This window comes from Triturus cristatus, chromosome 12 (genome assembly GCF_964204655.1).
Source record: "Triturus cristatus chromosome 12, aTriCri1.1, whole genome shotgun sequence".
Taxonomy (NCBI): Eukaryota; Metazoa; Chordata; class Amphibia; order Caudata; family Salamandridae; genus Triturus; species Triturus cristatus.
Genome location: NC_140595.1, coordinates 397,863,848 through 397,886,739, shown reverse-complemented (window position 1 = coordinate 397,886,739; position 22,892 = coordinate 397,863,848). Strand labels below are relative to the sequence as shown.

At 42.4% G+C, this 22,892-nt stretch overlaps 1 protein-coding gene across 1 annotated transcript in view; it reads right to left on the bottom strand.

Annotated features, from left to right (window-relative positions):
- Positions 1-20,307, bottom strand: part of DYNLRB2 (dynein light chain roadblock-type 2) — a 92,387-nt gene extending 72,080 nt beyond the window's left edge. Inside the window, exon 1 of the mRNA XM_085640017.1 lies at positions 20,225-20,307. Within this exon, the coding sequence (XP_085496143.1) occupies positions 20,225-20,227 (3 nt within the window). The 5' untranslated portion in view covers positions 20,228-20,307. The remainder of the gene's footprint in view (positions 1-20,224) is intronic.
- Between the last annotated feature and the right edge of the window lie 2,585 nt (positions 20,308-22,892).

The window sequence follows — 22,892 nt, the reverse complement described above, 5'->3', positions numbered from 1 at the left end:
AATCACACACCAGATTTTCTTATACAGAATCTCTGCACTGTGCACCTGTCAGCAGAACCAACGAATGGCAAAGTTTCCCTCTGTTTCTCCACACATATACATGTAAACATCAAATCACACTCCTTCCCACATAAATTCAAAAGCAAACACACATTTCTATTGGTTAAACATTTCAACCCTTTTCAAATGACAAACTTCAACCCTTCCCCCAATCTGCCATCTGCCCATTACCATAGAAACAGGTCATGGAACACTGTACTGAGGACACAGGTCAGACGTTCAGCACACACAATGTTGCTAATCAAGACAGCAAGTGTGCTTGACTTCTCAACATATCAGCTAATCATATATAATGTTCCTTACAATCAGTTTTTGTTAACCAATAAGAATCATGCGTTTAAAAAACAGAAATATGCACCCTACCTTTCAGTGTAGAAGGTTGTTAAACAACCAATGATTTCTTGTCTTTTTTCAAAATTGCATCTTAGCCACCATTTTAGAAACATCTTACTTTTCCAAACTGCCATTTCATTTACAGAGACCATCTGAGTGCATCCAGACCTCCTTACAAGATGCTTACAGTGTGGATTGTGGGACACAGCTACATTTTCTAGAGCCAAAAGGTATGCAGAAAACAAAGGCATTCACAGAGACCTAGGTTTGCCAAATGTAGACATTAAATGGATTGGACAGAGAGGGTTAAAGTGGCACCAATTGATGCCATTGGTGAAATCCTTCATGCAAATCCAACACCCTGACCTCATAATAGTGCACTGTGGTGGCAATGACCTAGGCACTTTGACTGGGGTAGGTCTGGAAATGCTTATGAAGGACACCTTTGCAGAACTGATTTCACTTTTCCCTAAAACTGCCTTTGTGTATTCTAACATATGCCAAAGGCAGAAATGGAACTGGTCCGATCATTTTTGTCCACAGATTGAGAAAGCTAGGAAACATGTGAATAAATCTGTTTCTGCTTTTCTCCGAGACTACAGAATGGGGTCCATTTACAATAACAATCTGCGCTTTCATATGCAAGAGATGTATAGGAGAGATGGAGTACACTTTACTGATGAAGGAAACAGAGTCTTCCTCAACAACTTTAGACTCTGTATAGGTACTTACTTATAAGTACCAAAAACTCTGAATGAACACAACGGCTCTTTTTAGAGCCACTCAAGAACAAAACACTTAAGGTTAATCTTTATCTCCCAACAATTTCATTTTTTTTCCCTTGGATCTGCGAACCCACAGCGAGAGGATCCATGCATCCAACGCGATAGGATGCGCACACCGTGCGCGAATTTCGCTGTATTTTTTTTTTTTTAAAGGGGCCCCAGGGGGTCCTTCTGGGACCCCCCAAGCACCTCTAGAGGGTTAGAGCATTTCCACTCTGCCCCCTTTGTATGTTTTACACACTTTTTCCCCTTGCTTCTTCAGCCTCTCTTCTACCAAGGCAGATAATGGCCGCCAACAGTTCCTGATTTCGAATGTAGACAGACACTCGACAGCCAATTAGCATTCAGCGTGCGATCGGGAGGGTGCGCACTCGGTTCGGGGAGGGTGCGCTTACGGTGCAGGTAGGGTGCGCGGATCCTCCGAGGCCATAGATATATATGTACTTTTAACTCTAATTTTCTCAGGAACTACTGAACAGATTCACACCATATATCCGAACTGGGGACTACCTCTTTGCCAAATTTAGTGTCATTCCGTTCAGCGGTTCGAGCTGTAGCTACGACAACAGATGCTATGGGAAATTGCATGGGGAAAACGTGTTTTGGGACCCCCCTTTTTTCTTGGCCCCCGCTTGACGGATCACCGCAAAACTTTCAGGGTAGGAGCGGAGCGGAGCTGGCCAAAAGATTGGAAAATTTTGCGAGGATTCGTCAACCGTCGCCAGACTTATTGGGAATAGAATGTTGCGGATTTCCTATGGAAAATAGGTCCTAACTATACTACTGGCGACCGCCAGTAGGTTATGGTTATATATATATTCACTGAAAAAACCATAGGTTTCAGGGGCGTTATAGTTAGCTGGACTTTTCACTCGTACAAAACCATTGAAATTCCCCCGTTATAGTTAGTTCAGCTAACTATAACTCGCGCGCCCGCAATGCACTGCTGATGACGTCACATATTACATCACTCATTACATGGTCAGTGACATCACTCATGACATCACTGATGACATCTCAAATGACATCACTGATGACATCATCCAGTGAATGTGTGTTTTTCTGAAAATTACATATGTTTTATATATGTATATCTCAAGGTCGATGGAAGAATAAATGGGTATATAAGTGTCTAAATGGATGATTTGTTTTTTAAAAATTGATTGTATAACTGACTGATTAAGTGTATCTTAGTGAATACATGGCTTAGTGAGTAATGTTTAAATGTGTAAATATCTGTATCAGTCTCTCACTTTGTGTATAAGTGGCTGCATGGGTTGGTGAGTAGCTACATGAGTGTCTATATAGGTTATTAGTTGGTTTTTTGAGTATCAGTATGAGTGTCTGAGTGTCTGTATGGTTCGGTGGGGGGTATTACGTAGTGCATAGGTGCATGAATGAGTGACTCACTGTTTGTATGTGTTGAAGACAGCATTTGTGCAGGACTGTATGGGTGGATGAGTGTGTGCATGGATGTGTTAGTGAGGGAATGACTGTCTCAATAGTGTCTTTATGAGTAACTACATATGTTTTAAACTAGTATATGTGACTATTGGTGTATATAAGTGAGTATATGTGAGAGTGAGAGATTGAAAGAGTTCCTGTATGAATAAGTATGTGTTTCTATAAGTGATTGTTTAAAAGACTTGGGGGCATATGTATCAAGCCCTTTTCCCGTTCGCAAACGGACCGATTCTCAGAATCGGCCCGTTTGCAAACAGGAAAAGGCCTTTTGGGATGTATCATCCCAAAAGGGCATCGCAAATTAGAGAATCGCAAATTTGCGATTCTCTATTTTGCGATTGCATTTAAGGAATTGCAAATTGCGATTCCTTAAATGCAATGTAACAAGCACCCAAGTTGTGCGATTTCTCCTTAAGAAATCGCAAATTACCACCAACTTCAAATTGGTGGTAATTTGCGATTTCCTTGAAAGATGCACTTTTTGGTATCTTTCAAAGTGCCATGTGGCGCACATACATGCCCTTAGGGCATGTATGTGCACCACATGCGCACACATGCTCATTTCAGGGGTGCATCAGGGTGTCCTTATGACACCCTTGCACCCTTGAAATTATTCTCAATTTGCGATTCTCTAATTGCGAATCGCTAATTGAGAATGTCTTCTCATTCATTCCTATGGGCCTCCTGGCCCATAGGAATGAATGGGAAGGTATTCCTTAATTGCAATTAGCAATTTGCTAATCGCAATTAAGGAATGCTAAGAAATCGCAAAACATTTGCGAATTTTTTATTACATCCCGTTTTGCAATTCTCAAATAGCGATTCTCTAAAAATCGCTATTTGAGAATTGCAAAAACGGAACTTGATACATATGCCCCTTAGTATGTGTAAATTTCTGTAGAAGTAAGGGTGGTGGTGTGTGTATAACTGTATATGCAAGTAAATGGATGTTTGATTCTTTATTAGCATGAGTGACTATGTGTGTGAGTAACTCTATGGATGAGTGGCGTTGTGTAACAGGATGTATAGGTGTATGAGTACATATGATGAGTGAGTACATGTATGAGTGACTGTATAGGACTGTTGGTGAATGAGTGGATGTGTATGTGGATCTTAGAATTACCGAATAGGTTGTTGTAACTGATATTGGTATGTCCATTGTTTTGAAAATTTTAGTTTCTATTTTTGAATGTGTGTATCAAAGGTTATATTAGGGGGAGAGGAGGTCTGCCACTCTATCACAAGGATGATGTAATCAGTGATGTCATTTGAGATGTCATCAGTGATGTCATGAGTGATGCCACTGACCATGTCATGAGTGATGTAATATGTGACGTCATCAGCAGTGCATTGCGGGCGCGCGAGTTATAGTTAGCTGAACTAACTATAACGGGGGAATTTCAATGGTTTTGTACGAGTGAAAAGTCCAGCTAACTATAACGCCCCTGAAACCTATGGTTTTTTTCAGTGAATTTCTAAGGTTTTTTAAATGCTAATTCCCAACTATAACATGCCTGAAACCTATGGTTTTTTCAGTGAATTTTAAAGGTTTTTTAAATGCTAATTTTTAACTATGCCTACAGAGATAGGACATGTGAAGAAAGAAGAAAAAACGCACAGAAAGAAAAAAAAGAAATGCAGAAAGAAGCAACAGAAGTCCTCAAAGATGAAGAAAAGTGCAGGAAGAAGGATAACGTGCAGAAAGAACAAACAGAAGAGCAGAAAGAAGCCTTGTTGCAAAATCATCCTGTACCCTCAACTTTTTCAGTCGGATACTGGTGGTAACTGAGTCTGACTAACCAGTCCTAGAGCCAGTGCTATGTTAAAAGACACTCAGAATACAGTGAAAACACCTACATACACTAGGGAACACTATGCGTTGGGGTCCCCCTGTGATCAGCATGACCTCCTCTGTAAGCTCCTAGTATATAATAGGGCAGTGGATTAAAACTACCTCTTAAAACGCGCCACAGGGCGTGTTTGCACACGTCACCTCAGGCCCCATTCCCTCACTTCCCCACTGTGTAAACACGCCCTGTGGCCGTTTTAAGTTGGGAGATTAAGTCCCCTTGAATCCTGAGGGTCCCTAGGGTCCAACTAGACCACTAGGTACCTCCAGTAAGCGCCACAGAGCTGCGTTGCAGAGAGATATAAAAAGGGGCACGGCCTAGACCACCTCTCTGCAACGCAGCGCAGTGGCGCTTACTGGAAGCACCTGGTGGGCTAGTTGGCCCCCAGGGTCCCTCAGGATTGAAGGGGAATTATTTCCCCAACTTAAAACGTGCCACAGGGCTTGTTTGCACATGTTAACTCAGGCCCCGTCCCCTCCCTTCACCACTGTGTAAACACGCCCTGTGGCCGTTTTTAGTTGGGAGATTAAGTTCATTTGAATACTGAGGGTCCCTAGGGTCCAACTAGCCCACTAGGTACCTCCAGTAAGCGCCACAGAGTTGCGTTGCAGAGAGGTGTAAAAAGTGGCACTGCCTGGACCACCTCTCTGCAACGCAGCTCAGTGGCGCTTACTGGAAGCACCTGGTGGGCTAGTTGGCCCCCAGGGTCCCTCAGGATTGAAAGGGAATTATTTCCCCAACTTAAAACGCGCCACAGGGTGTGTTTGCACACGTCACCTCAGGCCCCGCCCCTCCCTTCCCCACTGTGTAAACACGCCCTGTGGCCGTTTTTTAAGTTGGGAGATTAAGTCCCCTTGAATCCTGAGGATCCCTAGGGGCAAAATAGCCCACTAGGTACGTCCAGTAAGCGCAACAGAGCTGCGTTGCATAGAGGTGTCAAAAGGGGCTAGGCCTCAGAACACCTGTCTGCAACGCAGCTCCCTGGCGCATACTGGAGATACCTGTTGGGCTAGTTGGCCCTCAGGGACCCTCAGTATTGAAGGGGAATTAATTCCCCAACTTACAACTGGCCAGGGGGCGCGTTTGCAGAGTGCTGCAAGGAGGGGGTGTGGCCTCCGGCGCGATGCCGGTCTTTTATTTATTTTATTTTTGGGAGAAAGAGGGCTGTGTGGCCCCCCTTCTTTTTTTAATTTACTGGCCCTGGGGACCCCATCCCCCAGGGCCTGCACCCTAATTTTTTTTGTTGAAAAAAATAAATGTGGCCCTCTCAAGGCCTTAATCGGCCCCGGGGACCCCAACCCCCGGGTCATGACCTTTTTTTAAAAAATATTCTTTAGGAGGGGGCTGCGTTGCCCCCCTCCTCAGGCCACTTATGGCCCCGGGGACCCCATCCCCCGGGGCCGGCCTTTGTTTTTTATTATTTAAAAAAAATATAGATTTATAGAAACACCTAGGACATGCTGGACAAACCGTATGTACCTATCACCATGACGATTTGCGTGATATTCATTAAAAGGCGACTATGCATAGAATGAAGCCACATGGAATGTATTTACACCGCTAGTGAAGCTCTGACGTGTCTGACGCCCTACCGTGCCTAATCTCGGCACCCCCGCCGGTGGGTACTCTCCAAGTAGACACCCTTGTCGTTTATTTATACAAACATGGGTAGCTATTGACAGGCACATTTAATATACACGCACACCAAGTCATTCAAAGGGGAATCGACAAAAATTCGACCAAACTATGCAAGAAATCCCCCTCACGGTTAATAAAACACACATCCACCGCCGGATGTGTAATACTTTTTATTTTACTCTCTGGAAAGGAGACGAACCTCACTTGAGAGTCACAGCGTGCTCCTGGCTGAGCCCATTGCTATGTTACACCCACCAGTGCCCGCCGAGTGCCTCACACCTCTGTGTTGTATTCCACCAGCTAGTGCGTATGCTATGACACTCTCTAGCCCATGTGCACTGTAACACCACCCCGTGAATATGTCATGCCACACTTGCCTTCGCACGGGTTATATTGCCCCATCTAACGTGCCTTCCTCGATGCCTATGTTATAACGCACAGCGCTATGCCATACATATTACAATCTGGGATCCATATCTTTGTCACAGTGCATATGCAACGTTAAACTCCCCAGCACATATTTTATATTACAACTTTAGAGACTAGTTAGGTTACACAACACTGCCCTGTGCATATTACACTCCAAGGCGCATATCGCATAGCACGCGCTAGTGCCTGTGCTATCTCGCGCTCTCCAATGAATCTGTCATTGCGCACAATGTATTGCATATTATATTTCACGCCCCGGTTCATCTTATATCACACTTTTTGGTGCATAGTTTATACCATATACTATATCTAGTTTTCATTTTCAATCGTGCTCTCAGGACTATGTTATATATAACACTGCGTCCACCTACCCTTTTCACGGGCATTACATTTTGCGATGGGGGGTGGAGGGTCAGGGGGTGTTTCTGCCAAGTGAGCCCGGAGTCACAGTCACAAACGTCCTCTTCTTCCTGAATAAAAGTGAGATTATGCTGCCTACTTGTTCATATTTTAAGTAGTTCGCACAGACACACATTTTAAAAGCAATAAAGTTCCTAATACCCACCTTCTCTGAACAGTTAGCTTGCTGCCCCATCCACCTCCTCCCTATCCTCTGTTGTCTGAATCCATGGACTAGCCTCCTCCCTCCTGCCATGCATGGTCTGATGTGCTGCTGCTGGAGCGGGTTATGCAAAATTTTTGTATACCCATCCCATTTTGCATGTCGTTTTATTAATTAGATTAATTAATTAATCATAATCGTACTAATGGTTTGGAGTGATGTGGAAATAACTAATCAACCTTATTAATGACCGAAATACACGTGGGATTTGCATCTGCATGGCCTAATTAATGCCGTGAACTAAATTTCGTATGCATATTAATGATAGATAATTAGAACATGGCATGATATATGTCGCTTTGGTGATGAAATTGTGATTCGTGCTTTATTTAGTAAGTATAAACCGCATTGAGTGTTGCTTTTGGCTAGATAAATACACACACATATGGGTATTAGCGAGGGAATAACATTTAATTAGTCATTTCTATGTATTAATTACGTTTTTGTGTTTCTTTGCTTATGTTGACTATTCTGGCCTATCAAATGATGGCTGCTTTTGGTGCCTAACCCACCTGCCAAAGCTGAACCAGGCTTGGGTGAAGTGCGCCTGCGCTAAAAGATGAGCAACAATGGCCCTGTCTTGACCCCAGGCAAGCTGTACTTATCAAGGCCACTGGGAAAGGTGCCAGCGCTACAGACAAAAGGCTTTATTAAAGAACCGGAACCAGCAAGTATGCTGACAACATGAACTAAACCTTATAGGAACGGAGAGGTTGACCCCTGATTAGCCACTCAGAACAGTTTAAAACTCAATATTGTTACATTTTGCTATTGAAATTATTATAAAACCCATAGAATAGAGAGGTTGGAGGGTCGCTCCTTCGATTTCCTGATGATATGCTGACGAAGAGGACGGTGACACTGCAGGACAGCGGTTAGCCTGAATCTTTGACGGACTGAATTAATGCCCAAAATCCTGATGAACTTAACCTGCTAAATTGATGGGCATAGATTTGCGAGATTGCCAGATTTGACATAGAGGACGACTTTAGCCAGAATAGGAAAATATGAACGGCAACTTGATCAATTGAATGATTTAATCTGCAATATTAATATAAATTTGGAATTGAACATCTACAAAAATGAGTTGGGTTGTTTATTCATTGAAATGTGTTAATGAAAAGGTTAATTAGAGTATTAGAAATTCACTTAAATCTACAACTAACAGATCCATTCCGGTCATGAGGGGAATACCAGCTGTAGAATCTAGGGCCTAATGAGTATAAGAAGGGTTTGTAGGTTTGTTGCTCATTAGGGTAAAGTGGTATCTTCCTCCCTCATTATCCAGCACTTGGAAGGATAATCGCCTCTCGTACGGACTGATGGTGAGTGTGTGTTGGTGTTATGGGCCCCACCAGCGAATGTATGGATAGTGTGCGTGTGTGAGATCTTTTGGTCCGCAACGGTAGGGAGGGATTTTGCACTCCGCGCTGGAGCACTGCCACTGCCCTCCATTTAGCATGATGTACCAGTCCACTCCTCCTGCCCTCCATTGCCCAATTCTATGGCCCATCATTGACCTCCTGATTAGCCTCTGTGCTTAGCTTGCTGCCCCTATTCTCCTTCCCCCTGCCCTCCGATGTCTTTGTGCATGCCCCTGCTCCATCCTTTTTGCCCACCATGTTCCATGGACCTGCCACTCCTATCTACTCTGAGTGTTCTGTTGAGCTGCCACTCTCCTCCCACCTGCCTAGCATGGTCAGATGACTGTAACCTGTCCCTGCCACCTCCACCCTGCCTGTCCACATGCCATGCCCCTATCCCCTTCCTCCTGTCCTCCATGGTCCATTTTACTGCCACACCCTTCTGCCCTCCCTGGTCTGTTATGCTGCAACTGCTCCTTCTGCCTGCCCGCGCGGTCTGTTGTGAGGCCCCTTCCCCTGAACTCTCTTGTCTGTGCCCAGGTCCTGACCTTCCCTTCTATCCTCCATGGTCCTTTGTGCATGCGCCTGCACCCTCCTTCTTGCCCATCATAGCCATTGTGCTGCCACTAACCCTCCCGCTTGCCATGCATGGTCTTCTGTGCTGCCATGGCTCCTCCCACCTTCCCTGTGTGGTCAGCTAGCTGCCCCTGACCCCTTCCCACCTTCCCTCCATGGTCTGTGTGTATGCCATCATAGTCTCATTGTTGCTCTCCATGGTGTGTTTTGTTTCTAGTGCCCAACCTGCCTGACCTCCATGGTCATCTTGCTGCTCCTGCCTTGCCCCCTTGCCCCCAGCCCTCTGTTTCCATGTGCAGACCCCTATTCCCTCCCTCCTGGCTTGTCTGTTCCATTGTAATGCCCCTGATCCGTCCCTCCTGCCCTTTATGATCTGTTATGCTGCAGCTTTCTCTCCCGTCTGCCCATTATGGTCAGCTAGCTACCATTGCCTCTTTCCCCTCTGTTCTCTGTTGTCCATGTGCATGGTCCTGTCCCCTCCCTATTGCTTTCTATGGATTGTTGTGCTGCACTCCTGTCCCGCATGCGCTGTGTGGTGTATTGTGCTGCTGCAAACCCTGATGCCTGCCCTGTAGGGTCAGTTTGGTGCACCTCTCCATGTCCCTCCTGTCCTCTGTTATCCGAGTCCATGTCCCTACCCCAATTCCTCCTGCCTACCATGATCCAATGTACCATACTTGCGAACATTTTGAACTTGGTAAGAGGGAGATTTTGAAAATAAACTGGGGTATTGAATTTCCCCTTTGAGTTACATTGAAAAAGAGGAGATTGTAGACATGAGAGAGATCAAATAAAGCCCATTTGAGCTTAAAAACATTGGACGTTTCCTGGCTGAAACGGGTCTGTTGGCATGTATGGTTGTACTACCACTGCCTCTTCCTTCTGCCCACAATGGTGTATTATATTGCCACATCCTCTCTTGCCAGTCCTGTATTGTTGGTTTGTTGCTCCTGCCCCCCTTTCCACTGCCCTCCATAGTCTGTTGTGCTGCCACTGCCCTTCCTGCCTGCTCAGTGTGGTCAAATTGTTGCATCTGCACTCTCCTACCTGCCTTCAATTTTCAGAGTCCGTGCCCCTGGCCTCTGCCTCTCAACAGTATCCCAATGAACAACTAGATTGCTAACATTCTATATTTATTACAAAAGCGTGGAACGCCTGACGTCATCTTGATGTAATCAAAACTGTAATACCTAGAGTATTTCCTTTAGAAATTAAATATATGAGAGGGTCTTATTTGCATCAAAATTATGGTTAGTGCTCTAAAAAACTAAAATGAGGACATATTTTCTGAGTTTTCAAATAGCGACAAAGAACTTTTACATTATTTGTATTCTTTATGTTTTTTTATCCAGTTGACCACTTGATTAAATGTTGCACCTAGGGGAGAGGATGTGGTGTTACTTCCAGAGCTGCAGACTTTGCAACTGGGGAACCAGGTTGGAGTTTCTGCTTCAGCTCAACATTCTGTGATTCTGGTCAAATCATTTAATCTCCCCATGTCTACAACCAAAATGAATTTGGTCTTGTGTGATGTAACCAATGCTCATGTAAAGCACTCCAATACCTGACACGTCTGCACTATATAAAACTGCAAATACACAAAAAATAAGTGTTTTGCACACTTCTGTCATTGGGCTACATGTGGGCTACATCTGGGTGATATTTGTGCTGCATTTGGGCTCTTTTGTCTCTGGTGGCCATCTTGGGAGATTTATTTGTTATGAAGTTTCCTAATTTCCTCATTTACTGCAGTCTCCTCAGTGGGAATACTTTCAGTTTTTTATTTTGGTTCAATCAAGAAGGCATTCAGCTGTGTCACACATTTGCCATGAATTCTGAATGTTAGCACTCTAGTTGCTCATTAGATCACTGTAGTAAAACTACTGCTCACCGGGGAAGTCTGCTGATGGTATTCAAAGTGCATGTTTCAGTCTGCATGTCAGAATTTTTTTATGAAATAGAAGAGGATTTGAACCCCCTCATTTTGTTCCTTTGTAAATTAAATGTTTTAAGTGTTACCACTTTATTCCAATCAAGATGGCTTCAGGTGTACCATACTTTTGTCATAAGTAAGACTGTTAGCGCTCTAGTTGTTCGTTAGAACACTCTGGGACATTCTGTGATTGGGCTATACTTGGGCTACATCTGGGTGATATTTGGGCTACATTTGGGCTCTTTTGTCTCTGGTGGCCATTTTGGGAGACTTATTTGTTATGATGTTTCCTAATTTCCTCATTTACTACAGTCTCCTCAGTAGGAAATACTTTCAGTTTTTTACTTTGATTCCATCAAGAAGGCATTCACATGTGTCACACATTTGCCATAAATTCAGAATGTTAGCACTCTAGTTGCTTATTAGATCACTGTAGTAAAGCTACTGCTCACCAGGGAAGTCTGCTGCTGGTATTGAAAGTGCATGTTTCAGTCTGCATGTCAGAATTTTTTAATGAAATAGAAGAGGATTTGAGAAGTCACTCAAAATGTGCCCTAATTTTTCTTTCTGCAGCACTAATCATACTTTCTATGGCAAAATGAACCCCCTCATTTTGTTCCTTTTTAAATTAAATGTTTTAAGAGTTACCACTTTATGCCAACCAAGATGGCTTCAGGTGTGCTATACGTTTGTCATAAGTAGGACTGTTAGCGCTCTAGTTGTTCTTTAGAACATTCTGGGAAGCTGCAGTAGAACACAAAGGAATCAACTGACAGTCTCTGCCCTTGTTGGATGTACATGTTTTACTGAGAATGTCAGACTTCATTCTCACATGACTGAGAAAGATAATGTGAATTTACAGAAAATATGCTCTCAGTTTAGCTTATAGATCACCTTCCAAACCTCTGTGGGAAAAGCATGAGAAAATAGTTTTCTCTCAAACATGATTCATGATATCACAGCAGAAGGCTTTTTCACGTGGTAAAATCACCTTAGAACACACCACAATTCCTAAAATGAGTATGGTACCATCAACAAATGATTTATAATGTAACTAAAGTCTTAAAACCTTCTATTAACTGCAATGCTTTTTAATTAGGTGCTATCATGTATATTGGTCCCAAGATGGCTGCCAACACTTCTTGGATGAAGTGCTGACAGCCAATCAGATCTCACGACGAGATGTGTGGTTAGGCTCCGCCCAGATATATATGTGATTTTACTTTTGATTCTCTCAGGAACTACTGAACGAATTTACACCATATATGCAAAAGGCACATGCCTGACCTGAGGACTACCTCTTTGCCAAATTTCAAGTAATTCTGTTCAGCCGTTCAGGCTGTACCTTCGACTAAAGGTCCTATGGGAAAATGCATGGGGAAAAACGTGTTTTGGGACCCCCCTTTTTGCTCGGCCCCCGCTTGACGAATCACCCCAAGACTTTCAGGGTAGGAGCTGAGCGGAGCGCCCCATTAGTTTTGAAAACTTCGCGAAGATAAGTCAACCGGCGCCAAAGTTATTCAAAATAGAATTTTCAGATTTCCTATGGGAACTCGGTCCTAACTATAACTATCTACTGGCGACCGCCAGTAGATCATATATATATATATATATATATATATCTTCTCTCCAGGCAGGTTTTAGGGCAAAGGTTAGGACAATTGATTAGATTTTAAGGTTCACAATTGTATATGGGACATTTGTTTGAATACAAAACAAAAGCTTTACGTGGCATTCGTATATTTAAGAGCCGCGTCCCATCTTATCCCACGCTCAAACTTATGGTGAGTTTTGATAAACATGGGAGCCCCAGGTAATCTTATCCAATTTATAAGTAAATTACATGAGGAAAATTACACTCAAGTTCGTTGGGGCCCAAATGGAGAATTGCCTGACCGTATCTCCATTGAGTGAGGCATGCGCCAGTGCTGTGTTCTTGCGCCAACACTGTTCTCTCTATATATGAATGATGTTGCAGATGCTTTGGAAGAATGCAGATATTATTCCCCTGTCTTGAACAACAGAAAGATACCAATTCTTCTTTTTGCCGATGATTCCCTTCTTATTTCCAAGACACCTACTGGGCTCCAAATTTTAATTGATTATTTTTATTATTTTGCATATCTAGTGGACTGGAGCTAAACGTGAACAAAACCAAATATATGGTGCTTGGAAAGGGCAAGGAAATTGGAAATTTATTGTGCGAAACCTCAAGATCTGGCGCTTTATGTTGCTGAGATCTGGGATTGTGTTGACACTCACCTGCTAACTATAGCTGAAAACTATTCTGTTAGGAAGCTGCTTTCCGTTCCATCTAGCTCACCCCTTACCCCATTATATTTTGATGTGGGACTGAAAAGAATTACTGGCCTGGTTGTTTTAAAAAAGAAATTGTGTACTGGGTCCGCCTTTGGGCTACACCGAATTAGGAAATTACAAAGATTCGCTTATAGACTTATTAAAAGTTCCAGGAGCTTGGACTCTCCCTTGGGTTAAATTTCTTTGTGCTTAGTTGTGGAAATTGGGTTTACAAAGCTACTGGGACGAGCCAACTGTAATTCGCAAAGCAGACCTTTAGCATTCTGAAGGCTCGCTATTGGGCTTATATAAATGATGGCTACATAACAAATAGCTAAAATGGTTCTTTGACCAATTTGTTTCTAGATTTGAAGTATTTTCCGGTTTTTGAGTAATTTTTAGATTTAGTATCCTCTCCTCTAGCTAGGAGCCTGTATATACGATTTCAACATGGGACCCTCCCTTTGAGATTATTTACTTACAAATGGCACTTGGAACAAGACTCTAGTACTTGCCTAGCGTGTGGCTTGAGAGACAGGAATGAGATACATATAATGTATTTCTGCCCTGAGTACCACAATTTCTGCCGCAAATGGATTCGTCTAATTTGCCGCGATAGGAGAACATCCAGACACCTGGTAGCTTTTAGAATTTTAAAAAGTGATACTACTCCAAAATAGTATTTGCAGTAATCAGGTTCTTACAGGCAATCTGGTACATCGTAAAAGTAATTCTTTCTTTCTTTTTTCGCCCAATTTTTTTAAGTTGTTTGGGATTTTTATACTATATTTATATGTTTCACATTGAGAGATTTTATTGGGAAACTGTAACTGAAAATCTCTTGCTCTTTTAGCACATGATTGCTGGTCGCAATTTGCACTGTCTCCTGTGTGGAGTTATTTGCACTGATTTACCCCGTACTGTCTCTGCCAAAATGTTGTTTTAAGAACGGTTACGATGCTGCTATGGGTGTACTTTTACTCTATGAAATCGAAGACGCGCTTTGCATCGATTTTATTATAGAACACGACAGGACTATTATTACTTGATAAATATATTCTCTCTCTGAACTTGGATGAAGTACACATGGATTGTTATTGTATACTTAATGCTTTTATATTTTATTCTCACTGTCCTTTCTGTCTGTGTACAATTTGATGGTTAATGATAACCGAATAAATATTTTATATATCTTGCTCAAGAAGAAACTGGGACCAGCACTCATGGGAGAAAAAATATACAATTTATTGGACTTTTCGTGCACACAGACGCATTTTGGCTAAGCACCTTTCTCAATGTAGGCGGCTGCCATATTTTCTCTCTTTTTAAATCAACATCAATCAAGTCAAGTTCATAACATCAAAGACGGACTTCATTGTTCATTCACTATAAGCGCCATCTTTTAGCGCGTTCATTCATTTCACATTTCATTTAAATGTTTTTCTCAAATCAATTAGCACAAAAGTATAACAGTGGCTCATGCCATTATTTTAAAAGTATTTACTTCTTGCATATTATTGACGTTTTAATGAACTAATTGTCACTTTCTCCAGGGCACTTGGCTCATATATTTTATCCCTCAATCATGCCCATAGATGGGCTTCACTCATTCTGGTTTTCTGGTCGTGCTATATATCTATCATGCCCTGAATGGGCTTATGTTCTCATCACATTGTTGTTTTTGATCTGCTTCGATTGATACACAAAAAGTCAGTAATATTTCTCATTCAAAAACAACTTTCTCCTATCTTTTTTACTCTTCCCATTCTTCTTTTATTTACAAATGTACCCCCAATTCTTCACTACTATTCAACCCCACAGGTGTTTTGTTTGCCAATCTATTATATACCTAGACTCCAATCTTCGAAGTTTCAACTCTCTGTCCCCACCTCTCACATCCTGAGGTACTGTGTCCAGACAGAAGAACTTAAGCAGATTTCTATTACTCTGATGGAGGGATTCGAAATGTCTGGCAACTTGATAAGTAATATCTCTATTATTAATCGCCCTCAAATGTTCCAGATCCCCACCTTAGTGGGATGGATGGTAATTCACACTAACTTAAGTTGGCAAGGGCACACTAGGCAATAAAGGTGCGTGTTGTGTGACAATTCATGAATTTCTTAATCCTTTTTGGTTTCTGTATACCCGGGAATTTATAGGTAAATACCTTATTGCTATGGGTACAGGCTTTACACTTGCCACATGGAAAAAAGTCTTTCAGTTTGTGCAATAATAGATTTGGTTGTTTCCTAGACAGATGACTTTCTACTAATGCATCCCTGATTGACCGTGCTTTCCTAACCTAGCCTGTACCCACATCTGATTTCAGGATCCGCCAATTCTTTTGCAAAATTCGCTTTATGTTCTTTGCAGCACATAAAATTGGTGATCATCCTGAAATTATTTTGGGTTGTCTCCACTTTCGTTTTTGTCATTTCATTAAGCAAGTCCTGCCTCTGTTTATTGTCTACTCTGTTCTTTGCTCTTGTTAGTATTTTCTTTTAATAGCCTCTCTTCTCAAATCTTTCTATGCTTTCTACTGCTGCCTTTTGGAAGTCTACATCTCTAGAGCTGTTTCGTTTGATCCGTAATAATTCTCCATAAGGGATGCTGTTAACTAGTCTGATGGGACGACTGCTAGTTGCATGTAAAACCGAGTTGCCTGCTGTGGGTTTCCTATAAGGAAGGTGCTTTATATGACTGACAACACCACCGAGCTGTTCTGATCGAACATCAAGTGAAGGCATTTTTAAAGATTTGATATATGTGTTGAAAGGTTATAATAACAAGTGTTTCTAGCTTGTTAGAACTCCACACCTTTACTTTCCCTTGACCCGTCTGGTAGTCTTGCCACTGGATTTCTCCTTTGCCCGAAACTCTTGAGTGTCGAGAGTTGATTTCCTTACGTGATTTCTTTATTAATTTGGAATTAATACCACTGCACAGATCCCTATTTTAAAACAGTTGCTCCTGCAATTTAGGGAAACTCGACTAATTTTCCCAGAACTACTCTTCATGAGAAGTTTGTCCTTTATTTACTGCTCTTTTCCAACAGAACTTTTTATGGGTGCTTTTTTAGAATATGTCCCTTAGTATGTTTATTGGGTTTCTTAACGGAACGCGTCTTGATTATTGATTTCTAATCTTTACCTATTTATGTAAATTACTAAACTGAACAAAGATATTTGAGATTCTAATCTTAATACATAAAATAAAGCCTTTAAAACCATTTTAACCTCATCATTGACTTAGCCCAAATTATAAATTTCCACTATGTTTTGATGACTTTATTTTTTTAGAGAGCTCTAATTCTGAGCACGGTGGAAAAGATCCATCAACCTCTCCTGAGCCTAGAGGATTCCCCATGGTGCCAGTTGTTATATTTTTAGTTTTTTTGTTTTAGATAGCACAAACTTGACCCGAAGGTATCAGAGCGCTTTACATGAGCACCAGTTACACTAAACAAGGACACATTCATTTTTGTTAAGCACGGGAGATTAAGTGATTTGCCCAGAATCACAGGATGTTGAGCGTCATTGCCGAGACTCGAACATGGTTCCCTAGATTTGAGATCAACTGCCCTAGCCCATTAGGTCACAACCTCTCCCCAGTGGGTGTATGTAAAGATTTGAAACATCAAGGAGAGTCCTTGTGGGCTCTAGCAGTTTCCATGCTACTTAGGTTATTGGAGACAGAAGACTGATAAGCATTGCTAAAGAATAGCAGCCCTGCCAAGTACCATGCATCAGGTGTTAGACTAACGCATTTTGGTGCTGGTGGCTGCTTCACTGCACTAAAATGCATTAGTCATGCATTTACAAATCTCCCTGACACACTGGGGGATTATGAGAGGTGCTCCCTGGCTAAATAAAAACGGCCTGCGTGGGAAATTCCTGCGCTTTTTACAGCTTAATATCCTGAAGCTGAGGCACTCACACGTTGCCATGGTGACCCTAGTAAAGTCTAAGACTTCAATAAGAAACATTGGTTTGGCGCTGCGTGGTAAAAACAAATTGTATTGTGGCACACTGCCCCTCAGATATGCACGTGTACCACTGTTTCATTTATCTGGCTGCAGAAGGCTTTATTGTGACAGAGCCTCAGAGGGGTCTTACTAAATCATAAACTATTAAGTGCCAAGCCCACCCAGCCTCACGTGATGGTTCCAGCGCCACTGCAGTTAATGTATCCAACCTGGTCAGTGACATGAGGGTGGAGTTGGTCCTCCCTACGCTCTGAATTCTGGAGAGAACAGGTCAAAGCCTGTGACCGTCATGTTTGCAACAAGCTCCCGAACTAAACTGAATAAACCAGCAGCAACCTGCCTCTTGGTAAACTAATTCAGCAATAATCCAGCGATTTACTTTATATTGCACTCCATGATTTGCATTAGATATTCTTTAAATCCGTAATGTTTTTTTTCATACTGCTCATGCTCACATCACCTACGCAATCATGTAGGCTGTTGTGTATGAGCGTGCCTGTAGCAGGGTAGACAGCGATATCTCTGGGACAGATCTCAGTCCGATCGCCTCTGCCAGGACCTGCCACCCTGCGATGAAGCTGCTGTGCAAAGCCGTCATCATGTGGAAAGGCAAGAGACATTGGCTGACTCGAGGTAATGGAGCCACTCCATGTTTGAGATAGCCCCGTGGCACTCTCACCACACAGCATTGGGTTTGGTGTGACAGAGAAGTAAAAATGTATCGATTTGCGCCTGGGAACTTTTTTGACCTATATTTCATGGCGGCACAGTACCCCAGAGTGATGCATTATTAGGAAATCCAAACCCTTAAAACAAATTTGACTTTAACTTACATTCCCTAAAAGTATTTGCATTTTCCATAGGATGATGTTTCTGTAGTATTTTTAGGAAACAGATGGGCCTTTTCTACTGTTTTGGTTTGTTATAGGTGTCTGAGTTAGTTAAAGCTTATGAGTGGGGGTGCCTATTATATGGCATGATAGAGCGCTGTGTGGCTTAGGCTGAAGGCATAGAGAGATTTTCACAGTGCTTGCTTGTGGGTCGAAAAAATGTGTTCAGACTGTCAGACCCTTGGCTTCTCTGCGGAGAGATGTTCACATATATGCCAATTGTGATTTCTATTTTAGATAAAAGTGTGTGAAGGAGTAATATGCACATTCTGAAACACTGATTAAAAACTAAAATTGTGTGTTTAAAGTTAAGGAAAGAGAGAGTGGGTTCATATGTGGTGATTGGGTCATACAAGTGGTGCACGCAGGACTCAGTGAAAAACAGGTGAGGATGAGGAACGAGATTACACAAGATTAAGGATTTCAAAAAGAAGCGGAGAAAAAAAAAAGAGGCAAAAAGTGGCTAACTGTGAAAGACTGCGGATGAAAGCAGTGTGAGGAGAGAACAGGAGCGATCAGACACTCCGAAGACCAGAAGCCCTTTCACAGATCTTGGCAATGGTTAATTACTGCTTTAATTTTCTTGTGAGAAAGTGTCGTTCATTTGACAGTAGAATGACAATCATACGCAGGGCCACTGGAATTATGAAGCAAGGGAAGGTCAAATTATGCAGCAGGATTGAGTAAATTATGCAGCAAGAAAAGCAAGTTATGCGGAATTATACTCGGCAACAGCTGCTGCTGTGTTTTTACTAACTTTTGAACTGCTTGAGCTAGAAACACACTTTGTTGTTAAAATCTGCAGATTATGCAGCAGACTATGGATTATGTAGCAAGTGGGGCAAATCAACAATTAGTTGGGAATCACTGCAGCCACAAAATCTCATAATTCCAATGGCCCTGCTCATATGCACACTAAAACCACCAAAATGACACAATTAAGCAGTCTGCAAACTTGGCAGCTGTTGTTGGTGCTTTGAACCAGTTTTAGTTGCTCAAATGGGTGCAATTTCTGATATTTATATGTTTTCCATGTCTTCATAGCTTGATTTCTGCTCGCGAGAAAGTGTCACTCATAGTCGTTGAATGTCACTTATAATTACAATGAAATTATGAAAATGTCACACAAAAGCAGTCTTAAACCTTGGCAGCTATGGAATAGTCTTACAAAAAAGTTCACCCTATTAAGATTTGATTTTGCATATTGATATGTAACTGAGTACGATGACATTCAACTCGTTCTTGCCAGTTCTAAGGATAGATAAATCTAATCTCGAGACAACATACACATAATCTGTACTACTTTACTTTCGTAATTGCCACAGCAAATGTGAACCTCTTTAAATGCAATCATAGTAACAAGACATTGTCACTTTCTTTCTCAGACAACACAAACTAAATTCACTTCGTTAAATTTTCCCACAAATACCTTAGGATAAACTTCGCGATTTACTCCGTCTTTTTAATGATGCATTAAGCTTACTTCACAGATAGGAACGAGGTGAACAGTCGTTTGTTTATAATCGCAACACCGACAAAATTTAAAAACCTCAGAACTGTGATGCTCACACCCTAGAAACTATACAGAAATACTCCATTTCAAACAAACCTACATTTTTGTTTTATATTAAAACAACGTGCCCCAAGTCACCCGGTCACCTGTACCAAAGTAACGTTGACACACCTAGCACAGAAACAAAATAAAAAAAACTTTAAAAACACTATTTCTTTAAACAGCTAGAGCCGTTCGTTTTTGCATTAACTCAATCTAGGCGAAAAAAGCCGAGCCGTCCTGAAAGGGGGGCGTGTGGAAAGCCAGGTGGAGGCCAGCTGCAAGATGACCGGCAGCGTGCAAAAAAGAAACACGGAAACGGCCTTCAGGGAGGACGGCTCCTCCTTGCCCACGCCGCAGACTCAAAAGCGAAACGCATTACACTCCCACACGCCGGCATTTTATTTGTCAAGGGATTAAATTAATACAAAAGCAGGTTTACCATTGCGGAAACTCCGTCGGGACTAACAGTCAACAAACCGTAGCTCGGCGCGTCACTGTCGGTTGCTAAGTGAGGAAGGAAATTGCCTCAGTTAACCGGAAGTCTACATAGAATTTGCAGTTGGACTAGCGAAAAGTTGTGAGCCGTGTCAGTGTTGAAGAGTGTTTTTCTTGTAAGGCGATCGCATAACTCCTTTCATGATCGGCATTGTTAAACATTGAAACGCGGCTCAAATGACATTTTCTAATTAAATACATTAGTATATAGTCTATTGTAAAATTCATATAGAGCTTACTATCCCTATTTGGGGTGCTAAAGTGCTTGCCTACTTGGGTAGTTAGTTGGGAGGGTATTGTGAACACAACATATTGTCTTTGTTTTGGTAATACGCATAGCTGCCAAGTTTCCAGGCCTATCATGCATGATGTGCTTCTCCAGTCCATGTGAATTTTGGGACTTGTACCTTTATATAATGTAATAAACAAGACTACAAGTCTCAGAATTCAAAGAAAAACCTGGACTGGAGCAGCACTAATGGGCGTTGGCATCTACATGGGGGTTGTGCGCAAGTAAGAATAAGAATAATATTAAAAGTTAAAACACCAAAATGACGTCCTCCACTCCGGACCTCGTCTTTCACCTCAGAAACTGGAACTGGATGCTACAACTCCACAGCATGTGAGCAGCTCCCTGATTGGAGGGAGCGCACTGGAGGCCTGCACTTACTCTCAACCTAGCTGTCTTTGACAGTTGGTTTGAGAGGTTTAAAGTGCACATGTGTGGCTGTCTGGCTCAAGACGGCTGGCCAAACGGACATGCACATTTTAAACCGTGCACAAACAGCCCACCTTCCTCCCTGCTGCTCGTGCCAATCAGCAGGCCCGCCCCATCCCAACTCTTTGTTCGTGACTGGTGGATGAAAAATAAAATGGCAATAAATGACCATTGGATTTTTAAGCTCTGGGACTTTGGGGTCATTTAATTGGGGTGATGCTCCAACGGATTGATGGACAGAATGCTGAACAATGTCATACATACACCCCAGTACAGAGATCTGTGCCTAAATTCATAGTTTTTTGCTCCCTATGCCCTCCCAGTTGGATTTCACCCAGATCTCTTGACTGGGGTAAATGTTTTGTTTTGTTCTGCATTCCGTACATCATTTGTGTGTATTTTGCTTTCTCGTCATAAGTGTGTCGGGTATGCCTAGCCTTTTGTCCCATGCTCTCCATGCCTCTGGAGTCAAGCTAGCCTGGCTGATGAGGGGTGATATCCCAAAACCGATCCTACAATGTTTGTTTCCAGTCCAGGGAGGACCTGGCCTGGCAGTTCAGGTGGACTATTCCCACGGGGAAGAGTGTCAAGACTGATTTGCATTTGGCTGGGTCTAAACTGGAATGGCATGGATTTAGGCCCAGATCTCTGTACTGGGGTGAATGTATGACATCGTTCAGCATTCTGTCCATTAAATATTTTTTTTGCCCTAGTATATAATAGGGCAGAGAGGTTTAGAGGCCTAGTAGATGTCCTGCACTAGAGTGTGCACTGCTGTGCTGCTTACTGTCATTTTTAAAGGCAGCCCTGCTTTGCAGACTGTCTTTAAAAGTGAGTTCTATGTAAATTCGGCTTTGGAATTAAAGGTACTTCCAAAGTGTTAATCTACCTTATGTGTACATATAAGTCACCCCTCATGTCTCCCCTAGGTGCCACAGGGGTGGGGTGCCATGTACTTATAAGCAGAGACAAAATATGTTTTATATGCCCTTGTGAGGAAAAAAAACTCATGGGAATATGTTAATACTATAACTATTGATAGGAGTGAGCTAAAATAAGATTTCAAGGACTTAAAAGATTGGTAATGATAAAACCAACAACTTGCTACTGTTGAATGTATCATAACTAATACAGAAAATAAATTATAGGCCTTTCTTTTCTGTGAGCCAAAATCCAGCCTTCTAGCAGCATGTCCTGATTGGTCATCCTTTGCAGGCTTAGCTAAACTGGTGATAAGTGGCCTGCATAGAGACAGAGGTTAGCTGATGGGGTGAGCTCTGCAAATGCAGGGAACAGGCCAGAAAGGGGGCTGGGTAGATCAAAGTGGGCTTAAAAGAGAGCAGAACAGTAAGGAATGCAAACACGGCTCACCCCTTCTTTCTGTACCCCCCAGCCAGATGGAAGCCCCTGATATGGCGTTTGCAGGAGGTCTGGAGGAAAAGGGAAATGAGCCACACCAGTAGGCTGGCTTAGCCAGGTCTTATTCTCAAGGAGAATGTGGCACACTTTGAAGGAAGCTGTCATGCTTTTGGGTGGCACCCTTTACCTCATTCGACAGGGGAGCCCCCTTGCTTGTCGCCCCAGATCATTGAATAAATATGTGAGTGCTACATAGTAACTTAGATCTGCTGCCTGAAACTACAAGGAGAAGAAGGACTGCCCTGTTGTTACCCTGGTCTGCACCCCAAAGGATTGCACTCTAAAGGACTGCTCTTGCTGCACACTGGGAACTACAGCCCTAATGACTTTTTCAAACCAACCACTTCAAAACCACAACTTTGGACCATAGGTGTTGCACCTCACTTTCTGTTTCTTCTTGGTCAACTAGTCCGTGCACAACATTTCTCGTACCTGCCGTTGTTTGGTACAGCTGCTCCGCAGAATAGAAAATTGT